Source organism: Pelobates fuscus, chromosome 3, assembly GCF_036172605.1.
Source record: "Pelobates fuscus isolate aPelFus1 chromosome 3, aPelFus1.pri, whole genome shotgun sequence".
Taxonomy (NCBI): domain Eukaryota; kingdom Metazoa; phylum Chordata; class Amphibia; order Anura; family Pelobatidae; genus Pelobates; species Pelobates fuscus.
In genome coordinates, this window is record NC_086319.1 from 236,104,429 (window position 1) to 236,118,661 (window position 14,233).

General features: G+C 39.1%; 1 protein-coding gene across 1 annotated transcript in view; it reads right to left on the bottom strand.

Annotated features, from left to right (window-relative positions):
• CDC123 (cell division cycle 123) overlaps positions 1–11,703 on the bottom strand; it is a 66,294-nt gene extending 54,591 nt beyond the window's left edge. Inside the window, exons 1-5 of the mRNA XM_063445455.1 lie at positions 11,606–11,703; positions 10,597–10,668; positions 9,077–9,134; positions 1,894–1,926; positions 561–656 (exon numbers count right to left, since the gene is read on the bottom strand). Coding sequence (XP_063301525.1) covers positions 561–656; positions 1,894–1,926; positions 9,077–9,134; positions 10,597–10,668; positions 11,606–11,679 — 333 coding nt within the window. The 5' untranslated portion in view covers positions 11,680–11,703. The remainder of the gene's footprint in view (positions 1–560; positions 657–1,893; positions 1,927–9,076; positions 9,135–10,596; positions 10,669–11,605) is intronic.
• Between the last annotated feature and the right edge of the window lie 2,530 nt (positions 11,704–14,233).

Genomic DNA, 14,233 nt, shown 5'->3' on the forward strand with positions numbered 1-14,233 from the left:
GGAACTTAAACTGTATAGCTTGAAGGAAAGATGAGACAGGGGAATATGATAGCAACATTTAAATACATAAAGGGAATCAACACAGTAAAGGAGGAGACTCTATTTGAAAGAAGAAAACCACAACAAGAGGACAGTCTTAAATTAGAGGGGCAAATGTTTAAAAATAATATCAGGAAGTATTACTTTACTGAGAGGGTAGTGGATGCATGGAATAGCTATAAGATAAGGCCAGGGACTAATGAAAGTATTTAGAAAATTGGGCCGACTAGATGGGCCGAATGGGTTTTATCTGCCGTCACATTCTATGTTTCTATGTCAAGATTTAGAATGCCAATTGATTGGACTTTCTTTTTTTGTGTACATAGATACAAATACATGCAGAGTCACAACATACATAAACATACAGTTACACATATAGTGCATACCCAGACAGTCAAATAAACACAGTGATATACATACACCATATCAGTCACATATACACTCACACAGATCCAGTAAATAAACTCCAACAGGTTTGAAATAACTTATCTAGAATTAAAAAGAATTGGATCTGCTATTACCCTTGGAGAACTCCAGTTAAGCTTAGGAAAAACACTTCCACCCAGCGAGTTGATCGCTTCTTGCACTTTTATTGAAAATTCAGGAAATTCCGGTGCCTGAAAAGAACAAATAAAATTAAATTAGAAGATATACCGATTTACTATAAAGTTCCATTTAGGCCAAAGGATGTATAATAAAATTGTTACTATATTAAAGGGATACTATATTTCCAGGAATACAAAGCTGTATTCCTGGCACTATTGATCCCTCTACCTAGCTATCCTATTGGGGGGAGGGAGCCAAACACCACTCTGGACAATCAGCATCTCCCTATCGAGAAGCACTGAATTAATGCAGCGCTATGGGGAAAATTCTGTGTCTCCATGCAGAGCGTGTAGATGCTGAACGTCAGTGCTGCACAATCCAGGTAGCACCTCTAGTGGCCGTCTGAGTGTCTGTCAATAGAAGTGCCCCTAGTCAGTCATATAAACACTGCCTTTTCTCTGAAAAGACAGTGTTTACAGCTATAGCCTGCAGGGACATACTATACACATCAGAACAACTACATTAAGCTGCAGTCGTTCTGGTGACTATAGTGTCCCTTTTACAACAGAAAATGTAAAGGCGAAAGCAGGTGGGGGTAACAACTGTAGTGAGAAGGGGAAAGGTGGTAGCAACCTATCGGAAAGCATTTTGAGTATCGTACCACAAAAATTGGTCAGTGGGGGTAGCACAGAACCACTGAGAACAAATTTGAGTGCAAGCTTCCACTATATCTGCATCAACATGTTGCAGGAGTCAGGTACACTGACGCATGGCCGCTAAGCACAGATACCGCAAGGCGAGGATGAATATGTGACAGGTAAATGGGGATGGGAACTATTCCAACAGTTTATGTTACCCAAAATCCAGCACTGGACTGGTTATTCTGCACTTGCATGGGTATGGCAATGGTACAGTAATGTGTGTGTATACAGGTTTTCTTTTGAGGATTTTCTTCCGGCTTATGTGTACAGGCTTTGGCAGACATTAGATTAGGTCTCCATTTTTAAAATGACAGGCTAAGCTAAAATGAAATAAACTGGGGTTTTGGAGTTTAGTAGTAAAATCAATAAACCATGTCAGCTATTTAAACGTATAACAAGCATGGGGATCATGCAGGCTCTTTGTTGGTATTATTCCAGCACAGAAATGGTTTATATCAGGCGACAGATATCTTCAAAGACTCAATGCTGCAAAGGAAGACACTTTATATATTACCATGCTTTTCTTCTGATTATGTATCGATTTGTGTTTGTATTCTCCTCATCTCCCCTTTGTACAGTAGCTTGGTAGGAAAAATAACAAACTCACCGTGAGGGTTGCTGTGTTTTCATCATCTGACCACTGCCATGGAAAACAAGAGGAGGGGAAAATGATTTACATCCCAATGAAATGTAAAAAAATAAATCTAAACTATAGAAACGTAAAGATACAATAAAGGCATAATGTAATTTGTTGTATATTGAATGTAAATTGTAACCTTTCGTTTTATCCTTTTTTTTTTTAAACTGTAATATACTTTAATGAGATAAAAGTTATCAAAGTTACACACAATAATTCACTAATGTGTTAAAAAGTTATTCCAACTACCATGACCACTTCAGTGATATGATTCTGCATGAAACAGTGCATATTCAGAGATATTTACACGTGTAGGCCTATGGCTAGTTATAACCCCTGCAAACGTGACTTTGGACATCTGTTCTGGATAGCGAAATATCAATTCTGTGCATTTTACGTCCATTACCAGCATGTACTGCACACGGGTAATGAACATATTGAGCATCTCCATTTTAGGCAGAGCGCCTGCATGGTGAGACTCACTCACCCCTCATTTCCACCCTCGGTGTGGTCCTTTCTGCCTCCCTCCAGTAAATAGTGTTTGTTAGTTTTTTTTATTAAAAAATGCCTCTCTCTCTGGCTTAGAACACACACATGCGCTCTTAGCCAGCAAAACAGTCTAATCAAAGGCTTCTCTATAAAAAAAGCTTTCGATTGTACCATGAGAGTACAGGATTGACGTTGGACAGAGCGTGGAGATCAAGTAAGTTTCAAAACTTTTATTACAGGTTTTTAAGGGATGGACCTATTAGTAATGCCCAATAGGTTATTGTAAACCAAAAAAGTAGTGACAAAAATATTTGGAGTAACTGTAATTCAAAGTGGATTAAAAAAATATTTTTTTTGCATTTTAGGCCAAAAAAGTTAAACTAAAAACAATGCCAATTTTGGATTTTTTTACATTTGGCTATTTTGGTTTAAAACTTAAAATACATTTTGAATATCAGACATTTCACAAATAACTGAATAACGCTGTGCAGGATGCAACCTTGATTTATATTAGTTTTTTTTTTTTTTAGCTAGTTCCAACAGAATTTTAAAGGGACACTGTAGGCATTAAAACAACTATCTTAATGAAGCAGTTTTGGTGTATAGATCATGCCCCTGCAGTCTCACTGCTCAATTATCTGCCATTAAGGAGTTATAAAACGTTTGTTTCTGTTTATGCAGCCCTAGCCACACCTCCCCTGGCTGTGACTGGCACTGCCAGCATTAAAAAAAAAAAAAAGGTTCCATTTTCAATCAGACGTTAACTTGCTTTAGAAGGTTCTATCACCTGCTTTATTAATTGTTAGTTAATCACACACAGGGTCAATAAGGCTATTAACAGCCATGCCTATTATCTTCTCCTCATATGTAATACCTTCATTCCAATGACACAGACCAGTTAACCCTTCACCCTCCACACTCTCCTATGGTCCTAGCTGCCTTTATAATGTCCTCATCTATAAGAAAACACTACTTAATGTTCTCTCTCTCACTTCTTTCATTACTAAAATCTCTCTATCATTCTGCTTACCTGTCCCTACTGACACCATCTTCATTGCTCCTGGTTTATTTCCCTCCTCTTTCTGCTCATCCCATACACTATACTCGTACCTATACACCCTTTCCCCTCCAACTTCTTTTAAATTCTCAAAATACAGACATTCAACCAAAACATTTAAATCCTACTCCCACCTTCTCCTACACTTCTACTCCTGGCAGCTGGCAAGGTCTCTCCAAACCCTAGTCCTGCAATGGGAAACTGATATATAAATGAATCGGTGAAAAGATCTGTGCTTTTCTGGAATTTTGTTCTGATGAGAATTATCACTGTCTATTGACTCTCACTACTGCCAGTATTCCAGTTGTAAAACATCTAATCAACTTGGGATTTGCTGCAGTCTACTGCCTCAGGTAATATCCAGAACTTCTGACTTCTGATTCAGGTCCACTCACCAGGACTTCGCTCCCCCGCTGATCAGGACAAGTTCTCCCTGCTATAGTACACGATACCCGGCCGTATACAGCATGTCAATCAGTCATACATTACCTAGATGACTTTCTTACTATTGAATCTCCTCAGTCCACTCCAGTCAGTATTTTCAAAACAATTGCTCTATTCTCAGTTATAGGGGTTCCATTATCTAAGGAAAAAACTGTAGGCCCTACAACTAACCTAACTTTCCTGGGTAGTCCCCTAGACACAAAATCATGACAAGCCAGTTTACCTATGGAGAAAGTACGGCACATCGGAAAGTCGGTTGAAGGTTTTCTGGCTAACGACATGTGTACCAGAGTGGACCTACAATCCTTACTGGGCATGCTGAACTTCGCCATGAGAATTATTCCACAGGGTCATGCCTTTATTTCCAGATTGTTGTGCCTTCTTCCTCTTCTCAATAGAGACAAAAGTACTGTAACCAGAGATACACATGCCAAGGCTGACCTACATATGTGGCTTAGATTTATTTCACAATGGAATGGGAAAGCGATGTTCCTTCCACCCATCTCTGAATCTTTCCCAGTTAAATGGACCGATGCTGCAGCTCATAAGGGGTTCGCAGCTATCTTTGGTGACTCCTGGTTAAGAGATTCTTGGCCGGTCGAGACCCCTGGTCTACCTTTATTCCACATAACATCTGCCCTATTTGAAATTTACCCGATAGTGGCAGCCTCCAAAGCATAGGGGTACCTATGGCAAGGGAAAGCAGTGAAATGCTTCTCTGACAAAAAGGCAGCATATGACATTATAAAGAAGGGCAGATTCTCATCACTTACAATCATGAGACTAATTTGACGACTGACATGGTTAGCGGCCACACTGCAATTTCACATCACTTGTATACATATCCCAGGACGCATCAATACAGCCGCTGACGCGTTGTCTTGTTCTAATTTGCAGGTTTTCTTCAGAGCCCATCCAACATCAGTCAGCACTGCTTCACATCAAGACCTAATCTTGGACTAGAGCGCCTCTTGGCGCACAGCAGATATCTGGCCAGCTCGGCTCTCTCTACCAATACATCACAGGCTTACAATAGAGCATTCGCTCTCTACACTAAATTCACTTTAGATTACCAGATTAGCGACACTCACTCCCTCGATTCCATAGTGGCATTTAACTCCTTTTGCCTTAAAACTTAACTTAAAATCATTAAACACCATAAAACTCTACCTCACAGGAATACATCACATCCTAAGTGCCTATCCTAGTGTGAATCCTTACATGTCTACCTATCCCGTTAAAAAATATTCTGAAGGGAATACAACGCTTGGACAAACCCACAACCACTACCAGACTTCCTATTGTCAAGCCTATGTTTCAGGCACTTTCGAACATTCTAGACACCAATTGCTTTGAAACCAGCACTAATCTGGTTATTAAAACGTCAGCTTATCTAGCCTTCTATGGTTTCTTAAGGCCAAATGAATTCACTACCAATAACAGCACGTCCAACCAATTGCACCTGAGAATTTTGAGTCTACAAAAAGATTCAGACCATTACATTCTTACCATTGATCACACCAAAACAAACAAGTTAGGCCCTCCTACCAAAGTATGCTATTACCCCACTGGTAATCACTGGTGTCCAATTACATTACTGGACACATATTGTTCCACACTTGACGGTCTTAACCCAAATACGCCATTACTCCTTTTACATAGCAAACCTATGACCACTACTAAATTCATTTTCTACATAAGAACACTTCCTTCAGAATTGGAGCTGCTTCAAGCCACAATGTCCCTGTTCATATTATTAAAAGGTTAGGTCGATGGAAGTCAGCAGCATATACCAGTTATATACCTCAGCCAGAACAGGAATTGAGATTACCATTTAAAGGTTTAGCTTTGTAACAAGTATGTAATAAAGGTGATTTGTTCACATCTACTTTTTGCCCTCTTATTACAGGCCTACCCATACGTCGGTTCCGGCACACCACAACCGACTGGTGCTTAATTCTAATTATATCTTATTGTATTCATTATTACGGCTTATGTACCCTGACTACAATTATGCTTTTACTTTTGTTGCGAGTGTTCTAACATTATACAAATATATAATAAGAAAAGCTCAACTGAAAGCGGGTGAAAAGTGATGTGGTATAAAAAGTACTGGGTGCTCTTCAAGGAAAAAATCTGTTCCCACACCAAATATATATATATATATATATATATATATATATATACACATATACACACATACACACATACACACATACACACACACACACACATACATATATACATACAGGTAGTGATCAGCACTCTCTGACTTTTGAAGGTTAAAACTTACAGTTTATTAGTAATCCATTAAAAATAAGATCAACGTTTCAGTCCCAGCAGGGACTTTCATCAGTATCAGGCATGCCTGATGAAAGTCCCTGCTGGGACTGAAACATTGATCTTATTTTTAATGGATTACTAATAAACTGTAAGTTTTAACCTTCAAAAGTCCGAGAGTGCTGATCACTACCTGTACATATTTGAATTTTCCTGGATTTCAAGCAGCCGGCAAACAGTTCACTTAAGCGTGAGTGCAAGGACTTTCTACATTTTGGTATATATATATATATATATATATATATATATATATATATATATATATATATATATATATATATATATATATATATATATATATATATACACACACACACATATATATATATATATACACATATATACACACACACACACACACACACGCACGATATAATAATGATCCCAAGGCACACCAAGGTTTGCACATTAAAAAAACTGTTTATTCATGCATTGAAAAAAAAACATCAATAGGTTTTGACAGAAAGAAAGTGCATATCCAATCCATAATACCAATACCACAATACTAATAAAGTGCTAAATGCAAACACCCATTAAAAAAGTACGCTGACCAAGAGCAGGAGAACTTAAAACCCAGACGTTTCGGCTCTGAAGCCTTCCTCTGGGGGGCCTCTCACTAACTGATCTATTTTCCCACTTACATACCCTGTAGATTCAAAATAATAAACCTAAATATGATCAGCTGGATAAAGTGAGCCGTTATGCAGTAGAACTTTTTTTTCTTTTGACTTATATCAAATTTGGCCATTTCACTCTCCTGTAATTGCTCTGTACTACCAGAATACGTTATCACGTTCATACGTAATGACGTCATTTGACGCATGTGCGTCATGACGACATCGATACCCGGAAGTAGCCTTCAGCATTATACAGAAGATTCTACACATCATTACACTAGTAGCAAGTACCTCCCTTTATCCAGCTGATCGTATTAAGGTTTATTAGGTTGAATCGACAAGGTATATAAGTGGTAACATAGATCAGTCAGTGAGAGGTCCCCCAGAGCCGAAACGTTGGGGGTTTTCATTTCTCCTGCTCTTGGTCAGTATACCTTTTTAATGGGTGTTTGCATTAAGCACTTCATTAGTATATTAGTATTGATATTATAGATTGGATATGCACTACTTTATGAACTTTCTGTCAAAACCTATTGATGTACACACTAAACGGTAGTGAATTAGGGATAACCACACACGAGAAGGATTTGGGAATTGTTATAGGCAGCAATATGCAATGTCAATCTGCAGTTGCTAAGGCCAGTAAGGTTCTGTAATGTATAAATAGGGGCATAAATTCTCGGGATGAAAATATAATTTTGCCTCTTTATAAATCGCTGGTAAGACCACACCTTGAATATGCTGTGCAATTTTGGGCGCCTGTTCTAAAGAAATATCAGGGCACTAGAAAAAGTCCAGAGACGAGCTACAAAATTGATAAAAGGAATGGAGCATTTTAGTTATGAAGAAAGGTTAAAAAAAATTAAATCTGTTTCGTTTGGAAAAACACTGTAACCAATACAGTTATAAACTCTATATCTACACTAAGAGAGTATCTAATTATTTATCAATATATAAGTGCCCATTAGCTTTCCAATTTTAACGTTTTCTTCACTTAAAGCGGCACGGTCATGCCTTTCTTTAATCAATTTCTCTTCTATCCCTCTCTCGGGATCTGTTCTTCATTTCTTCCTGTCTGCTCTAGTATTCTTTAAAACATAAGACAAAGTAGGGACTATTTCTCTTATGGAGGTTTCTTACGTGGTGACCAGCAGAGGAGCAAAGTGTGCTTCATTTCCGGTGGTCAGAGCAATTTTCCCACAATTCTCACCTTTCCTCCGTGTTCTCGCGATGCCTCCTTTCACTTTTCCAGAATGTCCTGTCATTTAGACAGAACGCCAGCGAAACTACCGAATTGCGTCCTAACAGAATGAGAACAGTTTCCATTCGTGTTAAGACGCAATTCGGGACTTTTTTTCGGATCGGAATTTCATTCTAATGAATGAAACTCCGATCCTATTCGTGCCACGGCTGCATCTTGCAGCCGCTTAGTAGATGACTCCCTAATTCCCACGGTTTAAGGTTGCTATCTGAACACAAAGGAAAGGTGGGAATTGTGGGAAAATTGCTCTGACCACCGGATATGAAGCACACTTTGCTCCTCCGCTGGTCAGAGATGGTCAGGCGTAGGAAACCTCCATAAGACAAATCGGCCCTACTTCGTCTTATGTTTTAAGGAAAACTAGAGCAGATAGGAAGAAAGGAAGAACATATCCTGACAGAGGGAGAGAAGAGGAATCGATAAAAGAAAGGCAAGTTCGGCATGACAGTGCTGCTTTAATTTACTTATGTTTCACTTAGTTATGTCTGCTATTCCCAATTGGGATTCAATAAAGTAATCTTTTTTTATTCCTTATTTTCTTTTCTTTATTATTATTACTTTTTGGTTTTGAGCTTTTGTTGAATATTTACTCTTTTGTGGGTAATATTATTGGTATTGTGTCTTTTTTTTGAGACTTGATCCAATCTATTTATTGACTTCTATATTGGGTTATGCCCTAAATATACCCTGCAACCAATACGTGCTTTGTGACAGTTTACTTGTGACTCTGCCACGGATGTCTGTCTTTTGTTTAAATATTTGAAGTATTCTTAAATTAATGGAACATATTTGCAAAGGCACAAAAATATGTCACATTGTACAAGGAAGAAATGTGATTCTTTTGAAGTGGTTTTTATAACTCTTTAATAAAGCGGGAAAAATTTAGAACCACCCCAAAAAGGCATTTTTCAGAACACGTCAATAAATTTCCCCCATTGTATTTACCTGCAACTCTTCTTCACTGCTGTTAAGGTCTGTTTGAGGACACGTTGAAGTATCTTCCCTGAGGAAACAGAGAGGAGTAAAACCAGATTTTGAATGCACACCTTGTGTGGCCTATTATTAGATTACTCATATGAGGTATATTCTGTCACCAGTGATATGCTGCATAATGTGACTTGAATGTGTATGTTTTCAAGGGGTTAATGCATTCCTGCATGCATTAGTCATTTTTTTTTTCATTTGAGTCAGATGTGACAGCACAGTGCGCTTATCTCAGAAGTTTCTATCGCTTGCTCTATTCATTTAACCTAAATAACACAATTCTAGGTCACATGCAAAAGGGGTGTGTTTAGAGCTGTATAAACAAAGCGATTTAACCTAAATGGCAGAGAATTGAACTGTGAGACCGTGGTGGAATGATCTATTCACTAAAACGGTTGTATTAGGCTAAAGTTGATTTTGTGCTTATATTGCCCCTTTAAAAAGGAAAACTCCAAACACCATAACCACTACAGTATTGGTAACCCAGGGATAATATTTACAGAGTAGAGTGTTTACAAGTTGTTTTTTTTTAAATATTCCTTTATTCACGGAGTTCCAAAAAACATAATTAAGAAATTATTTCACTACTGACATCCTTGCACATCTTGGAACATTGTTTCAGCATCCCTTTGGAATGGTGGAGGGCTCGCCCCACAGTTCAGTATATGCTCTGAGATCTTTTTTTAAATATTTTTAACCTGCAGGTTCATTTTTCTACCATTGTGTGTGCATTTTGTATGTTTTTAACCTTTGCTTGGGTCATCACACCCATTTATATCCCTCTGCTCATTAAATATAGATATACAAATTAATTTTAACTCTTTCATGTATGATATGATGATGTTATAGCTATGTTGTTGCCATCAATTCACTTGCACATATCTGGATTTGTCCTTAGCGCTCAGACATACTATATATTTAAAATACCAATTAAATTAGTCAAAAAAGATATTTAACAAACATGTAACATCAGTGAGTCCTTCATGATGGAAATGTATGACATGTGTAAAAGCATGCCGAATTAAAAGAAAAAAACTAAAATATAAAAATCAGAATAGATAACAATGGCAGTAAAAACAGAAAAATTAGAATGAGAGACGTAGAGAAGAAAAAAAAAGATGAAATGGTTACAGAGAAAGGATTTCTAGTAAAGGGCTGAGGGGTGGTACATTTGTAATAGAAGAAGGGGTGCAAATTAGCATCAACCAACTGAACCAACAAGGGTCCCAAATCTTGTGGATTGAGTAGGGGGCATTATGGACTATTGCTGTCAATCTATCCATTAGTAATTCTGGAGAAAAGTTCTAAAATGGAAGAAAACTGAAGGGATACTCAATCAGCTACACATCTACAGTGTTGGCCTTTTTGACTTTGTTTTAGAATTACAATTCATATTAAAAGAGGGTTAAAAAAATATTATACCATTAATAACATTAAGTACAAATTGTGGAATATCATTGTTTCAGGTATTTTTGCATTACCTTCCTGATACCACGAGAGTGCCATCATCAAGTAAATAGTCTTTCACATTTTCTGGCAGAGGGATTACAATGCTAAACAACACAAAAAGATAACTTTTAGAGTATAACAAAAGACATTTCCGTTAAACAAATGCATGTATGTAGAGTTTAATAATGGACAGCTACACATTAGTAATTACATCTTAACTTATTACTCATTGATTACTGGTTTTACTCTGTGAACCAGAAGCAACACATTAGTAGCACATATCCAAGCCCTACACCACACTGTAACATGCATGATGTCTCCAATGCACTCAGGACAGTGGTGCCCTGCAGGAAGCAACTTAGTAATGGTACCTTTCATAGTCTTTTTAAGTGCTCGTGCCATTTTAGATTCACACCTCAGGAGCTAACCTCTAGTATAACATAATGCACACCATTTGCAGGTGTTACAGTAATCCTTGTATTTAAGAAGTCATATCAACATGCATGCTGTAGCCAAACTTTGATCAATGCAGCTTGTGCTCTATACTTTAATTTCTAGTTCACATTCACTGCAATCCGTTGTTTAGTGAATACACTTCTGTGATGCTTATAAGGAACTTATAGTCAAAAGTCAAGAACCACCCGGACGCATGTATAATTATTCATATTAAATTAATCTAATAATTACTGTTGTGTAATAATATATCAATGGGTTTACTTTATGTGTATGCTATGCTTTAGGTCTGGTTCCTAACTTTTTACTCATCTGATAGGAATGATACACAATTACAATACAAGTTAACTAAAATGGGTTTGAAAGTTTTCTTGAGTAAAATAAACCATGATGACACATATATATATATATATCTATATATATATATATATATGGCCAGCACTGTCACACGGATTGTATGGCAATTATTACAGGAACACAGGGGATGTTACTGCTGATGGCTCACAATGTGTGTATCTGACTTGGAGCAGACCCTGGCAGAGTCTGATCATAGTGACAGGGCTGATCTAGAGGAGGACACATGCTCACCTTCTGATAGTGAGCTTCTTAAACCGTGGGTACCACTCAGAGAACTGGCAGTTCACTACCTGCTCCTTCTTCATGCTGGAACAGCCTACACAGGAAGTGTCCCGTCCCTAATGTGCTCCGGGTAGGAGAACAGCCAGCAGGTGGAACCAAACATCTAGCAAACACGCACTATCCCCATAACAGTCTATCAAACTGGAACCCACGGGGTTAAGCCGTGTCACCGTCACGTGATCACGCGGTTCCGCCGTGTGCGTTCCAAAGCGTGGATGTTAAAACAAGCTATTCTTGTACTGTGAAGGAGGCTTGAAACGCACCTTTGGATTTGCGAGTGACCTATTGGTTTCCATACGGGGGCGTGGCTTAGCCCCTATAGATGCCATCCTATAGGATGCGCGCTCCCAGTCCGTGCCTGTGTCTGGGAGTGCCAGTCCTGTGTCTAGCTCCGCACTGTGCAGGTAATGGGAGGCGCCGCGCGTCCGGCTCTCTGGCCGCCAATTAAAACCCCAGGAGGCGGCTGGTCACCGCCAATCCCGGGCTGTAGCATCTAATAGCAATCAGTGTGCTCCATAGCATTACACTAGCAGCCACAGAGAGGGGAGGGGGGGCATCCATTACTCAGCCTATTCATTCTAATAGTTTATATATGGAATGTATAACAACTCCACGCTTATAATAGCGGTCACCCCAGATAAATATGTAGAGCTATTTCGGTTCAGTGAAATCACCCCAACATTTTATGGAATTGTCCTTGTCCACTAGATGAGGTATCTCCACCCTGAGGACATATATTGTACATTCGACTACTTCTATTGAAATTATATACCACATACATTTGATATCCTCACTTCTTCAAGAAAGCAAATTAATTAAACTGTTAGGTTTTTATCCCCCACCCTCCATGACTCCTCTCTTGCAACTGTAAAAAATTACCTACTAAGCCCTCAATGAATACTTTTCTAACCACCTACTTCGTACCCCTACTTTTACTCTGTGTCACTATACCCCACAGCCCTCTAGATTGTAAGCTGATTGAGCAGGGCCATCCACCTCTTTGTTTCTGTACTTCCAGTTGTGTGGTTACAATTACATGTCTGTCAGTCCACCCATTGTACAGCGCTAGGGAATCTGATGGCGCTATATAAATAATAAAATAATAATATCCTCCTGTAAATTATAGAATGTAACGTTCATATGCAACATTATAATTTTTTGAGTCTGCTTTAGGTTAGTAGTGTGCTGTTGGTAGTTTATTGATTTTTTTATTTTCTTCAATAAACTTAATTTGAAGTGTTGGTCATCAAAGGTGCTGCATAAAGACTTGTGAATTGATGCTAGCCATTCCAGTAATCTGACAGAAATTCACAATTTTAATTAACTTGCTAAATAGCTTTTTTTTAAATTTTTTTTTTTTTTTTTTGTACAATCATACATGGGGCAGGAGCCCATGTGATTACTTTGAGTCCTTAAAGGATCACTATAGTGTCAGGAAAACAAACTTGTTTTCCTGACACTATATAATCCTTGGGGGACCCTCACCGTCAGGGTCCTCCTCCCGCTGGGCTTAAGGGGTTAAAACCCCTTCAGCCACTTACCTTAATCCAGCGCCATGCTCCCTGGGCACTGGTGACCTCTCCTCCCCCGCCAACGTCAGCTCCTAAAGGGTTACTCCAAGCATCACCACTATATAGCCTCTTGTCCCTGTTCCCCAGTAATGGGGTAAATGGTCCGCCCTTTTACCTGAGTCCCATTCGAGGGTTGGGTTTCCACTGGTGCTGGCTGAACAACATGTAGCTTCTGCAGAGAGACAGAAGCTGGATGCTAATCCATTGTCCATTCATGACATTCTGTGCATAAAACTATGCAAAGAAATGTCGCCTCGGTAATGCATCAGGCAGCAAAGTAATTCAAGTCGGTATGAGCAGACTTTCATAGTGAAATGCTGCACATACAGACACAGACCTCTACAAATCACTGAAGTAGTCATGGCTCTTGCAGTAACACTTTTAAAGGTTTACTCCAAAGTCCATACCCATTTCTGCTCTTAGAAGTGATCATGGAGGAAAGAAACTGTATGTGGCAGGATTTCTGTTTTAAACTCTGCACTACAGAGATTTGCAGTTTTCACCCCATGAACATGTGACTTGGAAAGCTTAGAACTCTATTCTGGACTGCCTAATGTTTATGTGCAAAAAATACATCTGACGCACGCAGGGGCGGGCTGGGACGGGGGACAGGGAGGCAATTGCCTCCCAGGCCGCCCTAAATCATGCTAAAAAAACCCGTTGTCTATTGGGGAACTGTGAGCTGTGCCAGCCGCTCAGTGCACCGAGTGTCCGACACAGATCCCAGTGCCAAATGGAGCATTGGCTGTAATAAAGCCGACAGAAGCACTATGAGCAGAGCCTCTGTCGGGGGAGAGTACGCAGCCGCACAGACTTCCATGCATGCTGCCTGATATACTGATCAGAGCAGCTCCGTGCGGCTCGTTCTGGGGAAGTGACAACATGAGTCAAAGGGCAGCACGAGCCGCACGGAGCTGCCATAATGAGCAGTACAGGCAGCACACTGATTTCATGAGGCTCTACATCAGGTAGGAGAAGTTCTCATTAGCAATGTCTAGGATAGGGC